The 26,419-nt window shown below is 41.0% G+C and overlaps 1 protein-coding gene across 2 annotated transcripts in view; it reads right to left on the minus strand.

Moving 5' to 3' along the window:
* DAAM1 (dishevelled associated activator of morphogenesis 1) overlaps window positions 1–26,419 on the minus strand; it is a 164,581-nt gene that overhangs the window by 89,293 nt on the left and 48,869 nt on the right. For both annotated transcript variants that reach the window (XM_034992415.1, XM_034992414.1), the window contains one exon: window positions 10,378–10,597. In XM_034992415.1, the coding sequence (XP_034848306.1) occupies window positions 10,378–10,560 (183 nt within the window). In that variant the 5' untranslated portion in view covers window positions 10,561–10,597. The remainder of the gene's footprint in view (window positions 1–10,377; window positions 10,598–26,419) is intronic.

Consider the following 26,419-nt stretch of genomic DNA (forward strand, 5'->3'; position numbering starts at 1 on the left):
CTTAAGTTTTATTTGGGTCAAAAAATATTTAGCACAATAGGTCTCTTCCCACATTGCAGCTATTTATCAGTCACTTACAGCAGAGAGACTGGACAGAAAATAATTCTTAAACCTTATCAACCTTATCCTCTCAAGCTGTTACCCTTGATGCTAGATATTTTGGTGCTCCCCTATGAAGAGTAGGACTAAAGAGAATGGTAACAGTGGATGGGGGACAGGAAGGGTGCAAGGATCAGCCCAAATCCATCACTTCTACTTTGAGAATAATTCAGAATATATACCCAACCGCTGGAGGATTCAGCAGTCATGAATTCATGCACAGATGCACGCATGCATGCATTCAAATAGTTACTGAGCATCTCAAGTATTAACCTTTAGTAATTAGTTACTCATCCAGGCCACAAGCATTTACTGAGCACCCACTCTGGGCCACGCCCTACTCTGGGCCCTGGGGTTCCTCAGGATGAAAACCTGGATTACAATGCCTGTGTGTCATTCTGCTCTCTGAAAATGCAAAGGTGTCTATCCATAGATGGATTTAACAAAGTGAGTGTCCATATGGGAATAAACTCAAACCATCTGATTGTTTAAAAGATGGTAAAGGACTTGACTTTTTCTTCTACATCCAAGAAATACCCATCTTTCCTGAAAACAACTTGTATATACATTCTAAATAAGCTTTCAGTCATTTGGTTTAATTTAGTTCTTAAATATTCCATTGTGTAATGAAATAAACAGCAGCTGTAGGATGTTTCCAGTGGATTCATTTAAAATTGGACAAGAGGGAAAAAATTGCTACATTTTTAAGGATCTTATTTTCCAAAAAATATACAGAGATATGGTTCTTTATCCATAAGCCAAAAAATCATAACTAAAAGATGTAACTGGTACTGAGCTCCTGTAACACACATCAAGAAACAGTCTGAAATTCCTGAGTAAATCTGGGTTTTGAAGGTGGGGGAGGGGAGGATTCCAAGTACAGTGGATAAAATTGAGGACAGTTAAAACTGAAATACACTATCCACATACTGGGCATTTACCTCCCACAGGCCATGTGACATACGTTTTATGTGAGCAAATGATGTTTAGACAAATTCCAATGCATCGATATATATTTTCATGTGCAGTTATTTATACAAACTACCAGACTGTTCTAGCCATTACTGAAACACATTTTCAAATTTATACTGGAAAGCCTACTAAACCACATGACTTATGGAGATGAAATTATTTTCCCAGTCTTTTAAAACTTGTATTGATTTATATGGGGACATGTAGAGAGTTGGCAAGTCAATACAGTATGTTGACTTTGCGTAATCTGCACACGGTAGCCTGAGGATTAAGTTAAATAATCAGGTAAGTAGGTATATACTGCTCAGTCTCTTTAGAATTCATAGTAATGAAATTCATCAAGGCCAAGGGGACTCATAGTCATTTTCTAACATCATTAGTTCAAAGATGGTTTTGCAGCTATTTGTATTAAAAGAAAAAAGTTTTCGTGTTTCTTTCCTCCATCTTTCCACACTCCCCCTCCCATTTCAGTCCCTGTAAATCTAAATTATGAAGCACCCAGAAATAAGTGTATTGATCTAAGTATCTAACATGCAGTAAAAAATCTATACTTAATAGCCTATAGGAAAGGACATTTGGAATGATCCTGGCAAGATAAAATATAAATTTAGTACTAGAAGGAATAAAATGGTTTTGTGGTCTCACCTTAAGCTTTACTGGATTTGTTTAGTAAATCAGAAGACAAGAGGGGAGCTTAAGAAGCCATGCTGACCATCTTACTATCTTTAAGCAGACAGGGCCTCCAACCAGTACAAAGAAACGTAGACTGTCCTTTGGGATGAAGATCTACTGCTAACCCTACTCTAATTCTGAGAAGTAACGCAATGTTCTATTCGGAAGTACAGCAGATAAAAGCAAGCAAAACCACCTATAGTAACATCACCCTGTATCACAAACCATCAGCTGTTCTCGGGGCCAAAATAATTTGTTTATGAAGTTCTGGGTTTGGGATCACTTTTTTGTGACCTGTGAACTGACCGTGTATTGGCAGCAGTTCACATCTGCTACACAGGAATTTTAGCACTGAATACATTTAAGCCCATATCTACTTTCCCACTTCCCTCTGTGATGTATTGCATATTTTCATACTGTTCTAAACATTTTTCTATAAACTCATCAAGTTGAGGTATCCAAAAATGCCACAGAGTCAGGGGAAGACCTATTCAATATATATATATTTTTCTTTATTGTCAACTAATCATGTCCTTTAGCTAAACAGAATATTTCTCTTTGACCTTTATAGGTTTATCAAACGAAAAGAATTTTAACCTCATGAAAATAGAACAATTTTAATATCAATTTTTTCACTGGATTCTGATTTTTGGCTTCCAGACAACTGAACACTTTGAGACTATTCTAACATTTCTTTGAAGTCTTTATATAGTCTGATTTTCTCTGCTTAATTACTGAGAGAAATCCTTTACACTCTAAGAAACAATAGATTAAAACTAGATTCTTTACAGTTTTTTTTTTTCCTTCAATCAGGTTAAAATTAAATGTTCTTGCTACCCAACTTTTGCATCTTTTCTTGGAGACAGGGAACTGAATAGCTCCTATGAGAAACTTTCTATTCTTAGTCATGGCCTTAGTGTGAAAGGCGAGTTTAAAAACAAAGAGATAAAAAGTGTTGAAACTTGTCATCAATTCTAGTAATAATGGAAGAATTTTTATTAAAAAGAGCTTAAGATAGTCCTAGTAATAAATGAAATTATGTTGGCAGCCTGAGAAGATGGGTAAAAATTCACATAGCTAGGAAAAGAACAAAATTTGTGCACCGGCAAATCTGTAAGACAAATTTGGATTCCTGTAGCTCCTTTCATACCAAAGTGACTTCAGAATATATTGAAAAATGAAAAGTTTACTGATGTAGATTCCCAAGTGAATTCACTTGGCACAGTTTACCTTGACTGTGAATTCATCTGATTCTGATAAGTCAACTAAATTCTCTCATCCCTGCTATCTTCATTTCTCAAATTCTATACTGGCTACTAATGTCCCCAGTAACTAATAATAAAACTGATGTCTAGTGATTAATTATATTTATGAGTATACAAATCTTCCCATCAACCTATGGTATCCAGCATCACCACATTCCCCATTGAGATTTAATTTTCACTGACAATCCTCAATAGTATAAATGGTAGTTTTGTGATCAATAATGAAGTTTTTAGTAAGTTTCTTTAAAATAGTTTATATTTCTTGGAAGGCACAGTACTCTAGTATATTATCTTAAAACATTAGACCCATTGGCCAAATAAATGAAGACTGAGCAGTGAATTCAAAAGAAGACAGATTAACCAGAAAAGTGTAAAATGTAATTGGTCACATTTCAGATTTAGGCAAGGTCGGGTCCATGATGCATATTTCCAACTAGTCATAAATTCATAGTGATATACTGTATTAGAAATGAAAGCTTTCCTCTAATAAATCTATGAAACTGATTCCAAATACATTAAAACAATGCGTGTACTAGAAGAATGGAGATTTGGTGCAAAACACTTCAAAACCATAACCAGGTTTATCTTAAACCTGGTTTCTCACCTAAAATCTCAGCCAGGTAAAGCAGTTGAACATCTGCATGTTTCACAAGGCAAGAGAGCTGAGGGAACCTGTTAGGAGACACCAATTCCAGCATCACTGTGACTGTGGAATATTCTGTAGGTAACCCTTAGCCCACCAATTTCTGGTGTATGCAGGAGTCTATGCGTTGGGTGGAAGAGCAAAAGGGGGCTCCTCGTAATTCTCTCTTTCCTTTTCATTTCAAAATTAAAGTACCCTGAGGAGGTATACATTGCAGCAAGAAAGCACCTCACCTCAACAACTGGACTCAAATGAAAACAGAATCTATTCAACAAGACAGGACACCTTTTGCTAAACTTATCAACACTTTACAGAGACTTCAAAGAGCAATGGTTATTTTTGTATATGTAATCAGACAGCAAAATACTCTGCTGTACTTTTATATATTTAGTTCGCTGAGAAAACTGTAAGAAAGCAGAGATACCTTCCTCTCATTCAAATAAGAATCTTATATAACTAAACCAATAATACAATCATCCCCATCCCCTTTTCCAGAACCTCTTCTCAGAAACCTCAGTCCTCCCAGCCTCCTATTTCATGTTCCATCTACACGGAGCTTTCTGTTCCTTGAGCCTTCCGTGCTTTCTCTCACCTCCCAGCCCCCTACACATGTTGTTCTCACAGTCTGTAACATTCCTCTCTTCTCCTTGCCTGGATATTCCTACTTGATTTTCATGTCTTACATTAAATGAAACTTCCTCCACAAAGCCTTCCAAGACCCTTCCACACTAGTTTAGGAATCTGTGGGGTTTGGGGGTAGGTGTGAGCAAATAGAAAGTTTGGAATTAACCAACAGCTAAGTTAAGGAGCCAAGCAAGAATGGAAATCAAATACCTTCTTTTTTACACATTAAAGTGGAGTTGGAGAACCCACCTTGCACCTGCGGACAAGTGGCCTTGCTGAGATTTCAATGCTGAATTAGACACTTACTGCCAGCTGGACAACTGCAGAACTCCCCAAGGGGGCTTACTCCTAGGTAATTTATAGCACCAAGGGCCACAAAATGTGTTTTCCTAAAAGGAGGTTGATTTAGAGAGAAATTGAGGAAGAGAGAGAGACTCAACTATGCATATCCCCAAGAGGAGCCGGAAGAGAAGCTAGGAGTTTCTGGATAAGAGAGCTAGGGTTATACATGTGGAACCTGTGAGTGGGACTCCCTCCTCATGAAAAAAGGGAACTGAACATTCTTCCCCAACAATATATACTGGGGAGGAGCCCCTTATAATCCTTGGGCACTCTGGATAAGATTACATGTTTAGTTGCCTGTTTCCCACACTAGACCTTCAGTCCCACAAATTCATGAAGAATCATTGCTGCTTTGCTCACTAGTTACCTTGGGGCATAGAGCAGGCACTTATCACGCGCATACACCCCAAAAGAACTGACCAGTCAATTAATGACACATTTTTCTGTTCATCCTAAAGGAAATCTTCTATTTGCTAACATTGAGATGAACAAGTTACTTGAATAAGGACCACTTACAGAGTTATAATGCCTAGGAGTCTTCAAATAGGTTGTAGGGGGGGAAATCTAAGACCTTTAAAAGCCTGTAGAAAGACCATAGATGATCTTATTTTATGGGAACCGTATTGAGTCTTAAGTTGGTTATGCTCACAATTTGTGGCTGAAGCAAAGGACAAAGCAGAAAAAGTGGGGCGAGAAGGTGGGGGAGGTAAGACAGGAAAAAAAGGATCAATGCCTGAAAGGCATAAAATACATAGCAGAGATTACAAAAGCTCTCAACTGAATATTTTTTAAATATATCACTCAGTTAAAAATTGTTAGCGTAGGGGCGCCTGGGTGGCTCAGTTGGTTAAACGACTGCCTTCGGCTCAGGTCATGATCCTGGAGTCCCGGGATCGAGTCCCGCATCGAGCTCCCTGCTCAGCGGGGAGTCTGCTTCTCCCTCTCATGCTCTCTGTCTCTCATTCTCTCTCTCTCAAATAAATAAATAAAATCTTTAAAAAAAAAAAATTGTTAGCGTAGAGACTACTTCTATTCGACAACTCACAAAAATAAATAATTAATTAGTTAAAAAAATTTCCAAGTTACATGTCCTCAGTTCTCCAGGAGATATAGAATAGCTTTAAAAACAGCAGGTCAATCTGTAGGAAGTAATAACAAGTGTTGGCAAAGATGGGGTCAAACTGGAACCCTTACACACTGCAGGTGGGAATGTAAAATGGTGTAGCCGGTTCCTCAAAAGCTAAGCATTATGTTACCATATGGCCCAGAAATTCCACTCTTAGGTCTATATCCATGAGAACTGAAAATACATTTCCATGCAAAAACTTGTATGTGAATGAAGTTTACAGTAGCATTATTCATAATAGCTAAAGACTGGCAACAACCAAAATGTCCATCAATGATGAATGGATAAACAAAATGTGGTATGTCCATACAGTGGAGTATTATCCAACCACAAAAGGAAAAGAAGTGCTGATATATACTACAACATGGATAAACTGAAGATTATGCTAAGTGAAAGAAGCCAGTCACAAAGGACCACATATCATATGATTCCATTTCATGAAATGCCCAGAATAGGCAAATTCACAGAAACAGAAGTAGATTAGAGGTAGCCAGGGGATGGTTGAGTTGGGGAGAAATGAGAAGTGACAGTTAATAGATAAGGGAGTTGCTTCTGGATGTCATGAAAATGTTCTAAAATTTATTGCGGTAATTGTTGCACAACTTCGTGAATATACTAACAGCCATTGAGTTATACGCTATAAATAGGTGAATTATATAGTCTGTAAATTAGATCTCAATAAAGCTGTTATTTAAAAAAAGATAAGCAGGCTTTTGGACTGGGACCCCCAGGAACCACTACATCCTGAAATTGGAATGAGTCTGCCTCCACTGCCTGTAGCAGGTGCTCCTCGCAGCCCACCTTCTTCACAGATTCCCATGGCTGACCTCCCATTCAGCTTTGCTTTATTTATGAGATGATAAGGTTGCAGTAAGCAATTCTGCAAGCAACCTATTCAGTACCACTTTTAAAAACATTAAATTACTGCGTCATCAGAAGAGGCAAAGGAAACCAGCTTACAACAACCGGCTGTGATGAGATGCTTTCCAACAGATACAGAGGTCAAATGCCCTGCAAGTTAGGACCCACATTGGCTCACTCACAGCAGGCAGATTAGCTTTCAAGAAAAGTAAAAACCTGGCATATCTGCTTAGGGTTTTGTGCCCGGGAAACACCTGAATTACTTTCCATTCCTCTCACTGCACTAGGATGGGAGGTGTAAAGCACCTAATAGAAGCTAGCCTTTTATTTATTTATTTATTTATTTATTTTTAAAGATTTTATTTGACAGAGAGAGAGACAGCGAGAGAGGGAACACAAGCAGGGGGAGTGGGAGAGTGAGAAGTAGGCTTCCTGCAGAGTAGGGAGCCTGATGTGGGGCTCGATCCCAGGACCCTGGGATCATGACCTGAGCTGAAGGCAGACGCTTAACGACTGAGCCACCCAGGTGTCCCTAGAAGCTAGCCTTTTAAAAGACATTATCTTCTTTACACCAACCCTATCTGAGATACGGTACTATCCCCATTTTATAGGCAAGGCAATAAACTTAAATTCCAACAGAAACCATTTAAAGGAAGCCACCACAGGTTGCAGAGTGGTCCGACCCCACAGGCCATGCGGTACCCCCTTCCCCACGTGGCCTCCCTTTTCTGTGCATGGGCAGAGGCAGAAGTGCTTCTGTGAACACTCAAGAGAACCCAGGGCAGAAGTTTCCAGTGGCTTTGAACCACCTCTCTTGCCCCAGGACACCCCTGCCCATTGGATGGATTTGTGGTCTAAGTCCCTAAAGTCAGGAGTAGACAGAAATCCATCCGTCACTCACCAGGACAGATATAAACCTCAAAATAATTTGTTTTCCAACGGTTTCAGCTTAAAGTTCTGGTTTGGCATTGGCTTTTTAACAGCTAACAGCTGTAGGCAATTTTCACACAGAATAAAGACATCAATAAGGCAGAGAGTGGAATTTTCTCCCTTATGAATACAGAACAATGAGCTGTCTTCAAGATGTACATGGAGCTGCCACCACACGGCCTCTGGCTTAGGTCTCATTTTGAGTCTGATAGAATACAATTGAAAAGACAGTGGATGTGGGTGCTTTGAGGTGCTAGCTCTGCCCGCCAGCTCCGTTACCACCACGAAGGCCTTCATCTATCAGCGACATCTATCTCTTTAGGCTGACTTTTGGTTTTAAAATAGTTTTAAGTGGGAAATAAAACCAAGCCCGTGAATACATCATTATTGCCCTTCTTGATAGCCATCATGGTAGATGATTCACTGCCTCTCCCTGGAAAAGGATTATGTGTCCTCCACCCCCCACCCCCCAGTGACCTCAGGACTGTCCATGCAATTTGCAGTGCCAACCTCTACAGAAGAATGATCCATCCTTACTCTGTGAACTCAGGAGTGGCCAGGTGATTTTCAATGGCCAAAGAAATGTGGGCAGAAGTGTCATGTATCATTTCCAAACATGAGCTTAGAGCCTGCTAGCATTTTACCATGTCTTTCCTTCCTCCTTCACCAGGCTTGGGTCTTGGATGGAAGATGGTGAGAAACAGAATCACAGCTAGACATGTAGCATTAACAAGTGCTAAGCCACTGCCATTCGTAACCACTGAGGTTTTGCTATCACAGGATGAACTACCTGAAGATGACTGAGACAGCCATTAACACAGACCCCCTTCACTTTTTTTCTCACCTTCAATCGCTCCTCACAGCTCACCTCCTCCAGAAAGTCTTCTGTGACTACCCTCCTCATCACCATGTCCTACACCTCACAACACATCTATACACAATCTATGCAGAAGTAGGTTGTGCTTCTTCCTTTAGTGGTGTTATACCTGTATCAGTCCCCTTTTGCTACTGAAACTATCAGCTGTTTAGGAGCAGGTTCTAGTTTTCCATTTTGAACCTCCTGATTAACACCTAGAACAGAGTCTCTGCATGCAGAGGCGGGAGAGGAGAGAGATTTCTTTTTCTTTTTTTTTTTTTTAAGATTTTATTTATTGGGCGCCTGGGTGGCTCAGTTGGTTAAGTGACTGCCTTCGGCTCAGGTCATGATCCCGGAGTTCCGGGATCGAGTGCCGCATCCGGCTCCCTGCTCAGCGGGGAGTCTGCTTCTCCCTCTGACCCTCCCCCTTCTCATGCTCTATCTCATTCTCTCTCTCAAATAAATAAATAAAAATCTTAAAAAAAAAAAAGATTTTATTTATTTATTTCACAGAGAGAGACACAGCAAGACAGGGAACACAAGCGGGGGTAGGGGGGTGGGGGGTGGGAGAGGGAGAAGCAGGCTTCCCACTGAGCAGGGAGCCCGATGCAGGGCTCGATCCCGGGACCCTGGGATCATGACCTGAGCCGAAGGCAGACGCTTAACGACTGAGCCACCCAGGTGCCCAAGGAGAGAGATTTCTTAAACACTGAAAATATTCATCAACGTCATAAAATACAAACATGCTGCCAAGAGCCATTTCTTCCTTTTCCCAACCAATTTTGGTTGGTAACAGGCCCGTTAATCCACTCAGGAGACCAGAACTCAAACACCAGCTTCATAGTACCCTCTCATATTGGCTTATCTCATATGATAAGCTTATAGGTAAATTCTGGTCTAGAAGAGCTGGACTGATCTGATCAGTTCAGATATTACCCCTGGAGGGCAGTAACAAAACCTATGTTACTTTCTTGACCTAAGAGTCATGAAAAATGATAGTACTTTCTAATATCTGTTGAACAGATATAAATGGTCCGATTAGAACTAACTCCATTACAAAATGCCAGTGGTGATAAAGGGAGGATAGAGTACTCATGTAACATTTATTGAGCACCTAATGAGGGTCAGGCATTGGGCCATTCCCACTATGTAAATTCTTCTTAGACACTACATCAAACTAGGAGGAGGCATTATTTTTTTCTCACTTTCCAGAAAACAGGCTTATAGGCTTTTTCCATAATAAAGTCGGAACAGTAATTCGAACCAACGTCTTCCTAATTTCCATGCCACTACCCTTTAAACTGTGCCATAATATCCCCAAAAACATAGAATGGAAAGAAACATTACTTCAGAAGTGCCTGAAAAGCTAAGCTAAAGAAAGCACTTACATCTTTTGATGAATGGGTCCTATACCAGATACATCTCTCACTTCAGTATAGTGGATTCTAAAATATGATAGGATCTATAAAAAGTTTCCCACAACAGTTATTATTACAATCCTATCATTAGGATAAATAATTATACTGTACTTACATAATAATGTCCTTCATCAAAGGATCGAGGACAGGAGGAGGAGTATGACTAATTTTTAAAAAGACATTAATACTATACATTGAGAGTAGGGGTGGAGAAAGCATTAGGGAATTGTGGAAGGTGTGAAGCAGATGAGGGAATTATTTATGCACACAATATAGACTCAGACTGGAATGGGGAAGAATAGAAAGAGCAACTTAGGATGCAGTTCTGCCACATATTTGAAGACCTAAGGGTCTAAATCCCTCCACTTAAAGCAAAGCCCTTCAATGTGGTAATGCTACCCTCTTCTTTCTCTTCCTCTGGAGGCTCAGTGCTCACAGTTGGGGTGCCAATATAAAGGGGTCATTTCACTGAAAAAGGGCCAAGCCCATGACTAACCAAACCAAACCATGCACATCCTCTCCCTACTCCTGGCTCTCAACCACTGCCAGGAAGGAAGTTGGGGACTCACCACAAGTTCACTGAACATGACATCCAGCTCCTCCACAGGGGGCATGGGTAATGCTGGCTCCATGGTCTGAAGCGCAAAGTTGCTATCGTTTCGCAGCCGATAGGTGATTTCTGGGTGATCATTATTTCGGAAACAGCAGAAGATGAACGAGATCCCCCGTCCACCTCTCTTCCTTGGGGCCATGGCTGAATTCTGTTCTATTTCTTGAAGTGACTAAACTCTGCAAAAAAGAAGACAGGACATGGTTAAGGAAGAAAAAAATGGGTAAGTTTTTTTGTTGTTTTTGTTTGTTTTGTTTTTTAAGTCAGTCCAATTCAAGCAGAGACCTCTTCACTGGAGACGGTTGATATGGCCCTGTAGGGCACAGAGAGGACAACCCCAAGTGGATTTGGAGTCCAGCTGGGCAAAGAGCACATCCTTCTATTCACTTGTTGAATGTTTCCTGTGACCAACTGCTGAGCAAACAGTACAACCCTACCCCTGCATGACACAGCATATGCCCCCAATCGCACTGGGCTACTGGCCATTCTTTGCCTATCACATGCTCTTTCTTGTCAACCCGTCTTGTTCTTTAACTCCCCTGCAAGAATGACCTGCTCTTCCTCACCCCTAGGAATCTAGGATCTCTTACCCTTTAAAGTTTGATATCAATTTCTTCTTTTCTACCTTCCCAAAGTAGAATTAATGATACGTATGCTGAGGCATATCTATTCATTCCAGCTCATATCACATTCTAAGTTCCTCAAGAGAGTACGTTCCTGTTAGACCATGATTAACTCCAAGTCAAGGGAAGGAACTGTACATCAAGCAAATTGTTGGCACTCATGCCCTGCACAGTGCCAGGAAGGAAGGAGGCACTCAGTTACTGTTTATCATGTTGAATAATTTAAATTCATAACAAAGGAAGAGTGACTTCACATGAACTAGAAGATTCAGAGATTTTCAGACAGAAAAGATCAAATGAGTTCACCAATAAGGACATGGTTATAGTATATTCACATAATAGAACACTGTGTACTCATTTAAAAATAAGGTATCTGTACATGTAGATATGGAAACATGTTCAAGATGCTGTATGATATATATACTACAAGATTATGTTTTAAAGAATGTATATACGTACTTATGAATATATATAAGAAAGGGCTAATAATAGCAGTAGCCTGTAAAATAAAAATAGGGGACTGGAGAACTATTCCTTTTCATTTTGTACACTTTTGAATTTGAATTTCTACCACAAAATTAGATTTTTAATGATTATATAGTTTAAGATTACAATTATATGTACTCCCTTGGGAAAATTCCCAAGTTGTACTGTCAAGTGAAAAAAGCAAATCAAAGAATTAATGATGTGTACAACATGATGCCATATGGCTTTTTAAAAACAATCTCATACAATGATACAAACTCCAGTAAAAGTTCTCATAAATAACTAGGATTTGCAAACACTTCTAGAGTCAAGATCCTGCTCACTTAAGGGACAGTGGTCTCAGGAAGCTGGCAATTAGAATGGGAAGGGGAGGGAAATGTTAAGGGCAGCGTGTCCCTCTTGTAGCCCTATGTGATGATCCAACCGGCTCTGGAATAAAGACTTGGCTGAGACATCCAATATCTCAATCTGTTGAAGTATACACCTCCTGGCCTAGAGTGTACTTGTGCAAGGCTACAGGAGGCAATACGCAGTACCTGGGATTCCTTTGGCAAATGTGTGTTAATACCTATTATATACCAGGCACTATAAGCACCTAAAGATACATCAGTGAAATGGGTCACTAGGAGCTTATAATCCGGTGAGAAAGTAGTGCACCAAATAGTTGTAACAAAGGTCATATGGCACATCATACCAGTCAGTGCTATGTAATCAAGCATAAAGTCCACTGGGAAGAATCTGGGAATGGTATCTGATGGATGAGTGGAGCTTTGATAGATTATGGAAAGCAGAGCATTTTGGAACAGTGCAAACAAAGGCACAAGGTGGGAAGGCCAAGTTTTTATGCTGGCTCTTCTGTGTAACCCCAAATACAAGGTCCTCCATTAAATCCATCTTTAAACTGTAGATGATGGCAAAGCGTTGAGATTTCCAACAGGCTGCCATTTTTAATACACATTATTTGGAATTCTGCTGATCAGAACCTAGTCTCCCAGATACAGACCAAAATGGAAGCAAAATAATCATCCCATGACCCCTCAGTGGCAGTAGACACTTCTGGCCGACCCTCCTTAACTGCTCTAGCACATCACAAATGAGAAAGTAATCCCAACAGCTGCCTGTGTGTGTATGTGATTTTACTAAGCATATTCACACCCATCACTTCATTCCATCATCCTCATTTCACATGTTGGACCTAAGGAGGGACTTGGGAGGGAGTGGGGCAGTTAGGAAGAGAGAAGTTAGAGACTTGCTTTGCTGGGAAACATCAGGAGATGTTGATTGGAGAAGCCTGGTTGGGAATGGGGCAGGGAAGCTTGACAGAGGTCAGGGAACCTGCATGCTTAATCCAATTGGAATCCAATCCCCACCCTCTCCAACCTCCAGGCCATGACCTTGGTTCAGCCTCCCCTTATCTCTCACCAAAATGACTACAAGAGTTCTTCAATTCTTCTTTTTGGCCCATGATTCCCCAGTCTAGGGGTTGACAAACCTTTTCTGTAAAGGGCCAAATAGTAAATATTTTAGGCTTTGTGGACCCTTAAGCCTCTATCACAACTAGTTAACCCTGCCATTTTATTATGAAAGCAACCACAGGCATCTTTAAAAAATGGGCATGCTTATGTGCCAATAAAACTTTATTGTAGACACTGAAATTTGAATTTTTTTTTTTTTAAGATTTTATTTATCGGGCGCCTGGGTGGCTCAGTTGGTTAAGCGACTGCCTTCAGCTCAGGTCATGATCCTGGAGTCCCGGGATCGAGTCCCGCATCGGGCTCCCTGCTCAGCGGGGAGTCTGCTTCTCCCTCTGACCCTCCTCCCTCTCATATTCTGTCTCTCATTCTCTCTGTTTCAAATAAATAAATAAAATCTTTAAAAAAAAAGATTTTATTTATCTATTTGACAGAGAGAGAGACAGTGAGAGAGGGAACACAAGCAGGGGGAGTGGGAGAGAAGCAGGCTCCCAGGTGAGCAGGGAACCCCGCCAGAACCCTAGGATCATGACCTGAGCAGAAGGCAGATGCCTAACGACTGAGCCACCCAGGCGCCCTGAAATTTGAATTTCATATAACTTTCTCATGTCACAAAATATTTTTTTTTAATTTGTTTTATAGACCATACAAAAATAGGTGGTGTGCCCAAGAAGGCCCATGGGCTGCAAGTCATCAACAACTGCCCTAGTTCATCATATTCATCATTTAATTCATTAACTCAAAAGTTTGTTGAGTCCTGGGGTGCCTGGCTGGCTCAATCGAAGAGCATGAGACTCTTGACCTTGGGGTTGTAAATTTGAGCCCCACACTGGATGTTAGAGATTACTAAAAATAAATAAACTTTTTATTTTATTTCTTTTAATTTTTTTTAATGTTATGTTAGTCACCACACAGTATATCATTAGTTTTTGATGTAGTGTTCCATGATTCATTGTTTGCGTATAACATCCAGTGCTAATAAACTGTTTCTTAAAAAAAAGCTTGTTTAGTACTGATTATGTGCCAAACACTGTGCTAAGCACTAAGGAAAGAGGGACGAAAATGAGATGATGTACCCTTCAGGGAGTTTTAGAAAAACTGTTTGTTTGGGAAAAGGCATGGAAAAAAAACAAGTAAACTAAACTATATTAATTTTAATTAGTGTTACAGGGGATACAAGAAGAAAGTGAAAGAAAATGGTAGGATGCTGGTGGTGGTGGTAGAGACAGCGACTTTCCATACTGTTTAATACTGTTTCAATACCGTTGAATACTGATCATGGACAGCCTTTCCAAAGAGAGGGCATTTAAGCTGAGACCTAATGGATAAATGGAACTAGCCCTGCAAAGTGTTGGGGGAAGAGGACTCCAGGCAGAAGGAGTATATGCAGAAGCCCAGAGCAGGTGGGGAACTTGGCACCTCTGAGTCAGGGAAGGAAGACCAGTGTGGCGGGGGCGTAATGAGTAATGGCAGTATTGAGAGAGAAAAAGCTGGAGAGGGTAGGAGCCCAGACCCCAGGGCCTTGCCCACCGGAGGGAGGAGTCTGGGATTTATTCTCAGCACATCATAAATCTGACTGTGTCACTCAGCTCTGCAGTGTCTCCTGGATACAGTGCAGCTTCCGGCATGGACCATAAGACCCTCCATGGCCTAGCCCTTGCCTACTTTATTTTCTACCCTTGCCTTCCAATATCATGAACACTGCCCACTCACATGCCCCCCACACACCTGTGTACGTATAGAAATCATACCTTGACAGGAGTCACACTTCTGAGCCCACACATCCATAGTTCCCTCAGCTTAGAGCGCTCTTTTCCTTCTGTACCTGACCATCTTCCACTCACCATTTAAGACCCACTCAAATACTACTATTTTAATGGGCCTTAGGTTTCCCAGAAATGGTCACACATTTCTTTTCACAGCCCAAGCACCATATACATAGTTGAGTGTTTTTTGGTTGTCTAGATTTTTTTTAAATTCATGTCTGTTTTCCCCACTGGACTATGAGATCCTGAAGACAGGGACTAGGTTTCATTCAGTCCCTGGCACATGGTATATTCTCTATAAATGTTTGTTGAATGCAAAGACATAAATGCCTAAGTGAACAGATGGTCTCGTGTCTGAACTTCAGGGTTGTGTGACTGGGTGTTCTTCCCACAGTTGCCTGCAGATCTGTTTTTCAGAAATGCCAAGACATGTAAAGTCAATCACACCGCCAAGTGCTCCTTAGCCACTTGTCAAGCTTTCTGATGCTGACAGGAGCCTCACAGACTTCATCCTCCGGGTATCTGCAGCTTCCCTTGAGCAAGGAGCTTCTTTCTGGCTGAACTAGCTGGTGTCTGGTTTTTCCACCCACCCTCACAAGTAAGCTCTATGGGAAATAGACCCACTGATAGAATCTTTTCCCTATTCCTTACACTCAATAAACACTTTGCCCAAGAAAGTATTCACTTCCTCAGCTATCACAGCTGAACCTTAGTAAGCCAGACACAGTATTAGATGCTGGAGACAAAGACGAAGAAAATTCAGATTCAGGGAGATCACGGCCTAGTGAGGACATTCAGGGAGCAGCTAAGTTGCTAACTCTGTCCAATCAAGAAGGAATGCTGTTACTGAAACCTGGGGCCTATGCTTCCACAGCTTGGCCCCTTTTTAATCAGATCAGCCTGAGGGAAAGGACTAATTCCACCATGACAGCTGGGCCCTCAACCAGAACACATCTTCTAATCTCAGCTTCTGGCACCATTGCAGAGGGGAAGAAGTCACTTCTGGGACATCCAAAATGCAATCCATCTATAACATTACAGATGACTATTGCTATGCCGTGCACAAGGAAGCAATTAAAAAGCTACTTAAGATTCTGGAGCAGGTGCATTTTGCTTAGCAAAGAATAAGAAATTTAATCCATCTGCGGCCTAGCTCGAAATCAGAGTCATTTGTACTGCTCTTTAACAAAACAAACAAGACTCTCAATGTGGTAACAGTCAAAAAATGAGGGCCAAATTTTCGGGAATATAGATATGATGATCGTGATGATATAAAACATTGGAGAACTCACAGTCTCCGAGAAAACCCTCCTTAACACTTTTTTTTGATAATGCCAAGTCACAACACATATGGGATACGTAAGGTTTGCTTCCCACAAAGCAACACAATATTGGTACCTAATGTATGGGGTAAATTTGGAAATCATGTTGACAAAAAAAGACGCATACATCTTTCTAATTGCTTCATCAGGGACTTTTGCCACACATTGATAAGATGTCTGTCCAGACTGAGGGATACGCTCACTGGCTAAGGTATCAAGGTTCTCCTCTAACCAAAGTGGTTCCAGGGAAACAACTTAGATCCTGCCGGAAGGGAGACAATGAGAGACTGAGTTCCCACCAGTCACCAACTTGGTTAGACAGTTGAGAGTTTCTGCATGTACTTGCCAACTGTGGTGGGGGACCATGTATACCGTGACCCACTTCTATTTTTTTTTTAATCAAGACAATTCACATTTAATTCTCCAATTTTAATTTCAATACTAAAATATGTCATTGTTTCTGCATTGTAAATGGTCTCTGGACTTTCTAAGACAATGTCACAGACATAAAAAGAGGAACAAGCAAAAAAAAAAAAATATATATATATATATATATGCCCTAAGAGCCACTTTAAAGAGAATGGTTGGGGAACCCTCCATTTTAACTGCCATACCTATTGTTTTCAGAGCTGCTGCTTGCCCCACATTTTGCAATTTTCCAAAGGGCCCTGACATGCACTTTTGTTTTCAACAACAGATAACATTAACCCAAATTCTCTTTATCAAGAAGAATGTGAAAAGAAAAAAAAACTGCTTTGCTTCTTTCCTTGGTCATCTCTCTCCCCTCTCACATTCCTCATGTCTGGTTTCATTTCCCAAGCACACCAGATGCCAAATACTATTTGGAGCTTTAAAAAAATCATGGGATACAGTCTAAAGGTTGCAGGAGGAACGTTTGAAAGGGGATGTGTTTTCCCCGCAAGTTTCAACATCCTCTCCACCAGGAAACGGAAAGGGCGTTTCTCAGTAAGTATGTCCAGCCGAGGGCCATCCGTTTCCACACACTCCGTCCCAAAAGGATGTTCTAACGGGGCACTTCTGGAAGTGGCTTTTGGAAATACACCCTGCAGTCAGTCCCCTCAGCCCACTGACTTTCCTGAAGAAAGAGGAAAACAATACGGGCACCCCACCATTGACAGGAAGACTAAAACCCAAACATTCAAAAAAGCCCCAGGCACCCTGAAGATACTCTCTGACCCACTGCCTAAAGCAGGTGAGTGAACGCAAAGCACACCCCCTCCTCTGTGCCCACTCTACAGTGGTGCAGGCGGGGGGTGTGCACAAAGTGGAAGCCAAAACTTGTCCCGATCCTTCCCCACTTCCTCCCTAGATAAGGGAGGAAGGAACCCAAGTGAAGTCCATGCACACCCTCAAGCCAGCCCAAGCCTCAACCAGCACATAATTAAGCCTTTCTTCCAAGCCCAAGTCACAGACTCCTGCCAGAAAACATCCCCTGTTCATGTAAAGAGCAAAGGAGGGGACTTCCAGGTTTCACCCTAAAAGCTGGCAATGACTCTTCTGTCATGACTCAATACTTTAACCATGGGTTTAGGCCATAAATCCCTAAAGCCAATACAACCCGGTTCTCGAGTTAGGAAGTATGTGTTGTTCACGTGACAGAAACCAGTCTGGAAGCCAGGACATCTCTTCTTGATCATCTGGGAGAAGGGCCAAACCAAAAGTGTCACTGGAGCTCCCCACCAAAGAAAGCACAGCCTTGCCAGACAGCCTGTGTGCCCTTGGGCCTGTGGACCTGTTGCTAGTCTGTGAGTTAAGTCAATAAACAAATTTAAGCCGAAGCCGAAAGAAATGAAAATCGTTTTCCCCCTTTAGGTTTCTCTCTTCAGTGCCACTAAGGGATCCACTTAAATTGTACAAAGACAAATTTAAAGGAGGGGTTACACAAACGTTGGAAGCTACAACTCAGTGGCCGGTTGTCACATCAAAGCTCTCACTCTTCCAACGGGCCAAGTTTTGTTCTTTAACAAACATGTAAAACAAGCAACTTTCCTGAATCACCCAGCAGCTCTTTCAGGAAGACCAGGAGAGTGAGACATCACAGTCACCAGAGGAGAACACCTGTACGTTGCAAGACACCAACAACTGCCTGTACCCTACGTGCTCTGGTCCTCTTCTGACCCCACTGAAGTGACCCCTGAAGTCAGAGTCTTCACGGCAACAGGCAGATGTGGTGCCTCTTAAAAGGCCTCCCCCACTGCACTGACCACACATCAGGTACGTGAGGTCTCAGACCTTCCCAAACAAGTAGCCAACACTTTGGTGCTATCCACAACCAAAAATGTAAGGGATATTAAAAGATAGTGCCTAAAAACAAGTAGACTACTCATTTTTTGGAACCTTCTCACAATTGAAATAATTCTGGCAAATCCTGAGAAAGAAGAGGTTGGATATATACTTAGTTTGAAAAACTTACGTGTTCCAGATCTTCAAGTAAAGCTGAATAGGACTTAGAGAAGATAAACTGGAGGTACTCTGGGCCAAGGACTCGCCATGTCACCTTCACAGTAATATAAGTTCCTCTCCCCAGTGAGGACCTAACACATGGTCTCTTGGGAAAGTGAAGTCTGCTACTGACCCTCACAGCCCCCAAACCAGAGGCTATTCGATCTTATTCCCTCTCAAATATCATAACTACATTTTATCATCAAGGTATTTTATTGCCAAGTGGGTATAATTTTTACTTGTACGCAGGCCTTTATGGAGAAGAATGTCCACTGGCATCCTAGGTAAACTACAGTTCTCTGGACTGAAAATGAAGAAATAAAAGCTTGCCTACAGGACTTTTTATGTTCATGTTTACTGAAAGAAAATTCAAAACTCACTAATTACCTTCCTCTGTTCATGTTCTTCTGACCACTTTTATGCCAAGATTAATAGAATTGCAACAAGAGAAAATGAAACACCATGTGGAACAAAAGTTCTTGGTTAAACTTAGCCTCATTCTCTGGTAACTATTAAGAAACCCCCATCTTTCTCATGGAAAATGTCTGTGCTTTTCAGTTAGGGTAAAACTAATGAACAGACGCAACATGACACACAGGCAGCCGTGGAGACCTGACCCGGGTTCAAATAGCAGCTCACCCACTTCTCTCCTGGAGGAACTGTAGGAAAGACTTCAACATCCTAAAGTCCTCTATAAATGTTTGATGGATTTTAAGTGGACGTTACAAAGGGAAGTGAGAACTACATTAAAAAGTTGGAAGGAGGATTTATATTTGCTAACTACTGTTTGGTGGAAATGTGTTAACCAGATTCCTTTCTCTGACATTCCTGTGTGTATCGGCAGAACAAATTCCTGGAATGAGGCTGGTTTAATCTCTACAGGGCAGTTGTCATCACTAAATCAAGGGCTCTGCAGGTTAGTCAGCTTATCTGCGAATTGTGGGAAATTCTCTGAGAGTTTTAGGGGCAATGTGGGAAAAGGCACTTTAAAAAAGTCTTAGCTTTCCTGTATATTTTGAAGCATTCGACAGATGAGTATTTCTTTTTTTTTTTTTTTTAAGATTTTATTTATTTATTTGAGAGAGAGAGAATGAGAGAGAACACATGAGAGGGGGGAAGGGTCAGAGGGAGAAGCAGACTCCCTGCCGAGCAGGGAGCTCGATGCGGGACTCGATCCAGGGACTCCAGGATCATGACCTGAGCCGAAGGCAGTTGCTTAACCAACTCAGCCACCCAGGCACCCGACAGATGAGTATTTCAATCCAACCATTTACCCAAGAGCTACCACACGGCACACCCCACTCAGTCACTGCAAGGACGCTGACATTGGCAACACCGACCCGATTCCCCTTCACATTTTACTCAGGCACTAACCTCACCTACTTATTATTCTACTTTGTACATCTGAAGGCATCCTTCTATCCAATGAAGTCTTGGGAATTGATCACCACACTAGACAACCTACTGCAAACACCCGGAGCCACAGGCTTTCACACTTTTGCCTCAGAAAGGTCATTCTGAACATGTGCGGACATGGCCACCATTTGCCATTACAAATGTAAAGAATGTTTATAGAAAGCTAGGTCCATGGTGATTCCTGGGTTTAAAATTACAGTGTGGTGAGTTGTTTACTAGATCCTGAGTCTCTCCACAATGCCTACTACTCAGAGGGGTTCATTTTGGGCAAGGCCAGCACCACACCTACGCTCAGGCTGTTACTAATGAGTCCTGCGCATGACAAGGCGAGGAGAAGCCACCCAGAAACAAGAAGGGCAGATGACGGAGGCACATTATGAAAACTGGAACTCCCTTCGAAAGTACCACCCTGCCCTTCATAAAAATTCTACCTACAAATTTTACATCATAAATCTTCAAGAGAGACTCATGAAAAGATGATGGTAAAAGCTTCAACTGGATGCAAGTTCAGGTGTAGAAATAAGGCAGTAAAGAGGCATTCCGGCCCCCACCTGTTTGAGAGGTTGTGTGCCTCTAGTGGGTGCTGCTTCTTCAATCCAACCTGCCCCAGCCCTTCATGGGAGACACACATACCCTCTAACGACTGGAAGTGAAGGCATTACTTTGTCATGTCAGCCTATAAAACTAACTTCCAAAGCACACAGCACTAAAAAGACCAAGAGAAATGAAGCTTCGACATGGGATTTCCCCAATCTCTCTTCATGTTGGGAACCTCCATAAACACTTAGATATACAACCCTCCAAAATCAGAACAAACTTTTTCTTAATGGAGGCGGCGGGGGGCGGGGGGGGTGCGGTGCGCACCTCAGCCCCACAATGAGCAATCTAATAATCTGTGGCTGGGAAAGTCAATTGCATCGCCTCAATGGAATGCAAAATGGCAATATCTATTGTTGTTTTTAATGTACTGGCCCTCTGATCCACATCTAAGAATTCCTAGATTCCATATATAGGGATGAACCTACAGATATACTCACACATGAGTACAGAGATATATTAACAAAGATATTCACTACAACGCTGTAACAGAAAACCCATTCATCATTTGTAATAGAGAATCATCTATGTGTCCTTCAACAGGTGGATGTTTTGATAAATGTTGGTACACCCGCAATATAAAAACACTGGTTCTCCGGACGCCTGGGTGGCTTAGTCGATTAAGCGTCCAACTCTTGATTTCAGCTCAGGTCATCATTTCAGGGTTGTGAGATCGAGCTCCACACCCGGTGTGGAGCCTGCTTAAGATTCTCTCTCCTTCTGCCCCTCCTCCCCACCCAATAAAAAAACAAACCAGCAAACAAACAAAACCACTGGTTCTCATACTCCGATGCCCGGGCATTATTTACTCCATACCAATTACATCAGATTTTCTGGTATTGGGGGCCCATAGTGATTCCAATGTACAGATAAGTTTGTGAACCAGTGCTACAGAATCCTATGCCCAGGTTCAAAGAATGTCCTAGGTCCGTGAATACTGACATGGGAAAGATCTAACATGCTAAAGGAGGTAAAAAAGAGAAAGAAATCAAGCTGCATAGCAAAACATATGTATCACCATCTATGTTAAAGCTAAAACAAAACTGTATTTGTAACAATACACAAACATCTATATATGTGAATGCATAGAAATCCTTCCAGAATTGGAAATATAAACTGTAAAGTTGTTAAAGAATTTAGTAGCCAAATGCTTGGCACATGGAAGATGCTCAGTAAACAGTGGCTCTTATTTCCACGTGCATCTAAGTTTTTGGAACCTATAGTTTCACATGGATAATGAACTCTTATAAGCACATCATATAGTATTCTACTGAAACTAGAAAGTTTGCAAGCCTTCCCAATAACCCCATTAAAACCCTAAGTATACACCTGAATAACTCATTAGTCTTATTTAAAATTACAGCTTGCTTTGTGCATACTTGAAACCCATGCCCAAAAATGCAGACAGCTTCACTGTCGATATTATATTGATTTGTAGATCCACCAAAATGGCCCATTTCAAAGTTGTTCTACATCAGCCAACAAATCTAAAAACTTCAATGTAATGTTGGGGCGCCTGGGTGGCTCAGTCGGTTAAGCAGCTGTCTTCGGCTCAAGTCATGATCCCAGGGTCCTGGGATCGAGTCCCGCATCGGGCTCCCTGCTCGGCAGGGAGCCTGCTTCTCCCTCTTCCTCTGCCTGCCTCTCTGCCTACTTGTGCTATCTCTCTGTCAAATAAATAAATAAAATCTTAAAAAAATAATAAAATAAATAAAAACTTCAATGTAATGCTAGATGCAACCTTGATGAACACAGAGAGGAAGAATACTCCCAAGTCTGCAGGTACCAGCCACAGGGATGACAATGTGACAAACTTTTAAAAAATGTTTTGTTTCATCTTAAATTTTGCATATCCCAAGAGGCAATTAGTGGAGAATTTCTGGGTTCACTAAAGCCATTACGTTGGAAGTTCTTCAACTGGTCACAGGGCCAGTTTAAAAATAAAGTTGGGAAGTTCTACTATTGGCTCTTTTTATCTGTCTCTGTTTCATTTATACTTCTATTGTGGATCAGAAATTATAAGGGCATCACAAATATGGCCCAGAACAAGAGGCTTAAGGATGCTCATACATGGAATGAAACTTAGTACTTGGTACAGTCTTACGATGCAATCAAATATATTTAAAACTATATTTTTATAAAAGGGAATTCAGTACAATTTTCAAAATTCTTCTCTATTTTAGGAAATTTTAAAAAGGTATGCATCATCCACATTTACTTGGGCACTGAATGTTTGACTACAACAACTTTAAAGCTGGCTTCCAACAATTTTTTCCCAAATACATGCTCCTGAGGTTCTATCTTTAAAAGGTGAAAAGTTTGGGGTCCTTTTTTTTTTTTTTTAAGATTTTATTTATTTGAGAGAGAGCAAGCAAGCATGAGCTGAGGGAACGGGAGAGGGAGAAGCAGAAGCAGATTCCCTGCCGAGCGGGGAGCCTGACATAGGGCTCCATCCCAGGACCCTGAGATCATGACCTGAGCCGAAGTCAGAGGTTTAACTGACTGAGCTACCCAGGCACCCGTGGGGACCTCTTTATCAATCATTAAAAAGTCACCACAGTGTTTATAGAACCAAATGAAAACATGGTGATTTCATAATTCATAAAAGGCAAGAGATGGTCTTTCCTGAACCAAGATTTTATCAAGGAATTTTATGAAATTGAAGCCCGAATGCTGACAATAGTCCTACAAGATAAGATTCTAATTATTTCCTGGCTACATCTTCCAAAGTTTATGTAATTGAAACCTGATTCCTTCAAATATCACTAAATATTCATTGCAAACAGCTGGAGAGGAAATCTATGATTCTCAGAACTGCAAAATGATTACCGGTATACTGGTGTCCGTCCCAGTGAACCAAAGTTAACATTACTGTGGAAGCAATGCATTGGGTGCATACACTGGAAAATATACACTGGAAAAGGGAAAAGTAAAATGGATTTTTCTGAGATCGTCACAAGATAATAGAAAATAAATACACACAAATCACAGGACAATGATGACCAGGTATGAACAAATGGTCCAGCATCACCCAATGTGTTATGCCTATCAAACTCTGGGAAAATATCAAAGACTGAAGGAACTCGATTTGATACCTCTTGAGTTAACAGGGGTTCCTTTGGCACATGAGTTCCAAGTCACTTCCAGAAATCCCAGATGACCTTGGAAGAGTGGGATAGTGATGCCATTTCAGAAAGTTAAGAAGTCATACAGAGATAGAGTCTTAAGGAAGTACAAAGGAGGCTTGTGATCTCAGAAGGACAGTGTTTTCCTTTTAATATGAACATCAAAACGGCCTAACCTGTACATAATAAAAGCAATGCATAGACCTTGAGGATAGAGACGGGATAGGGGAAAGCTGTAAGAGCTAGCAGGCATTGCCAAGGACAGGAGAACATGTGTGTTGAGTGAGTGAACTGGTAAACATATATCATCTCTTCTCATAAGCAAAGCTAACAATCCACCAAAATAGAAATAACCAGCAGCTACAATAAAGACTATTTTCTCATTGGTGATTTCTCTCCATGTGACAAACATCCTTGGGAAGTTATTCACATAGCTTAATGATTCTGAAACTGCATGAGCTGAACATATAGCGAAGAAAGATCTTTACTGAATTTTATTACGACACATGGATTACTACACTCTTGATTTAAACCAGGCCAAAAAAAAAAAAAAAAAAAAAGGCCGTTTCACAGTCATCAAGGGGGAAGTGTGAAGGAAGCTGATAATAGACAGTGTGCCCACTCCACCCTACTCTGTAATTTTCTATATAATTAGGTGAGAACAGTAATTGCTTTATTGCATAACTCAGTAGACACCAAAGAGACTGCCTCTCTTGCAAAATTTGTTCTAAATGCAATAACAAAAAAAGCTGTTTCAAGTTGTCACTTCAGGGGCATCTGGGTGGCTCAGTTGGTTAAGCATCTGCGTTGGCTCAGTCATGACCCTGGGGTCGTGGGATCAAGCCCCACGTCAGGGAGCCTGTTTCTTCCTCTCCCTCTGCCCCTCCCCCTGCTCACACTCTCTCTTGCTCTCTCTCTCTCATAAATAAAACCTTAAAAAAAAAAAAATGGTTACTTTGACTTATATACAAAGCCTGGAGTAGTTGGACTGAGGATAATATTTGTACTTCATATTCTGAGAAATATTGTTAAACAGCCAAAAGTCATCAAGTGGCTAAAGTCATCAAGAAGCTATCAATGTAAGACTGGTTAAATGATGTAGGGTACCTCTGTGTGATGAAATACTATACAACCATTAAAAAGAATGGGAGGGGCGCCTGGGTGGCTCAGTTGGTTGAATGACCAACTCTCGATTTCAGCTCAGCTCATGATCTCAGGGTCGTGAGAACAAGCCCTACGTAGGGCTCCGTGCTCAGCAGGGAGTCTGCTTGAGATTCTCTCACTCCCTCTCCCTCTGCCTCTCCCTAAACTCGTGCTCTCTCTCTCAAATAAATAAGTCTTTAAAAAATAATAATAATAATGGGACATCTCTTCTATCATTAAGAGGTCTAAAGTATATCAGAAGTCCAAGTTGTGGAATCAAAATCAAAATATCACAAATGTAAAAAGGAATATACTTATTTGAACATGCAAAGAAATTGTCTAGCCTGTGATAAAATAAGAGCTACAAAAACCCATTAAGTAGCTCCTCCTAGAGAATGAAATAGACACTGGAAAAGGAAGGAAACTTGTTTGTATCTTAGTTCCTTCTATTCTAATGTTTAAAAAAAAAAATGGGCTTGGACTACATTTTTTTTTTTTTTTTGCCTTGATTATCAAGCTGTTTCCAAAAGTTTAGAAAGTAACTAGTCCTTTTAAAAATTAAGTGACTTTCTGGGGCACCTGGCTGGCTCAGTCAGTAGAGCATATGACTCTTGATTTCAGTGTCATGAGTTCAAGCCCTATGTTGGGGGTAGAATTTACTTAATCAAAAAAAAATTTTTTTTAAATGACTTTCATTTATCAGTTCTCTTCAATACGCCAGCCACTTTCAACATGCTTTACATCCATTTGTTATCTCAATTAATAAAAGAGAGAAGCAGTGAATCCTTAAGTGTCTCCCCCTAAGAACACAGTCCAAGGTCAATGAATTTCTACACTCTGACCTTAGTTGTTTAATTTCTGCACTTTTCCACTTTACCACACCCACCCCTACAATTGTTAGTTCTCAAAATGAAAACAATCTGTTCAACTGTAAAACACCAATAATGAACAATGACTTTTTTCCTTTACACTTATAATTAATTTAGAAAAGGAGGTGGGGAGAGAAAAGGAGAAGAAGCTACCAAACCATTTCCTAAAGACAATACTATATATATCAATGCAATGCCAACTCATCACCATAGCAACAGAAACATAGCTGCTCACTTTCACCAAATAGTACAGTTCAGAATCCCCTTAAATCCACAGTATTCTTTGCTACAGAAGTAAATACTGCTACCTTTATCTTCAGAGAATCCGCTCTCTAGCTGGCAGCCCCAGGAGCATTTATATAAAAGACTAGAAGTGTCTAATGATGGAATTTTTTGGTAGGTATTTATTAGGAAGTTTGACCCAGAAGGAATGAACTTGCTTAGTAATCTTAATGTCCTGCTTCCTAAAGCCCAATTCTAAAGCTACTGAAATACTAGTACAGTGTATCCTCTTACATTCATGGCTTCTGACCCAATCTTAAATAAGCAAGCAAATACAGTAATGGGGAGTATAAATTACAAAAGGGCACCAAATGAAAGCATAACAGCTGATCACAGAAGATGAAGGCAAACACTGGTAACTATTTTTTTTAAAGAAGGACAAGACGGGCGCCTGGGTGGCTCAGATGGTTAAGCGTCTGCCTTCGGCTCAGGTCATG

The sequence above is a fragment of the Mirounga leonina genome, unplaced genomic scaffold, assembly GCF_011800145.1.
Source record: "Mirounga leonina isolate KUSES-001 unplaced genomic scaffold, KU_Mleo_1.0 Mir_82, whole genome shotgun sequence".
NCBI lineage: Eukaryota > Metazoa > Chordata > Mammalia > Carnivora > Phocidae > Mirounga > Mirounga leonina.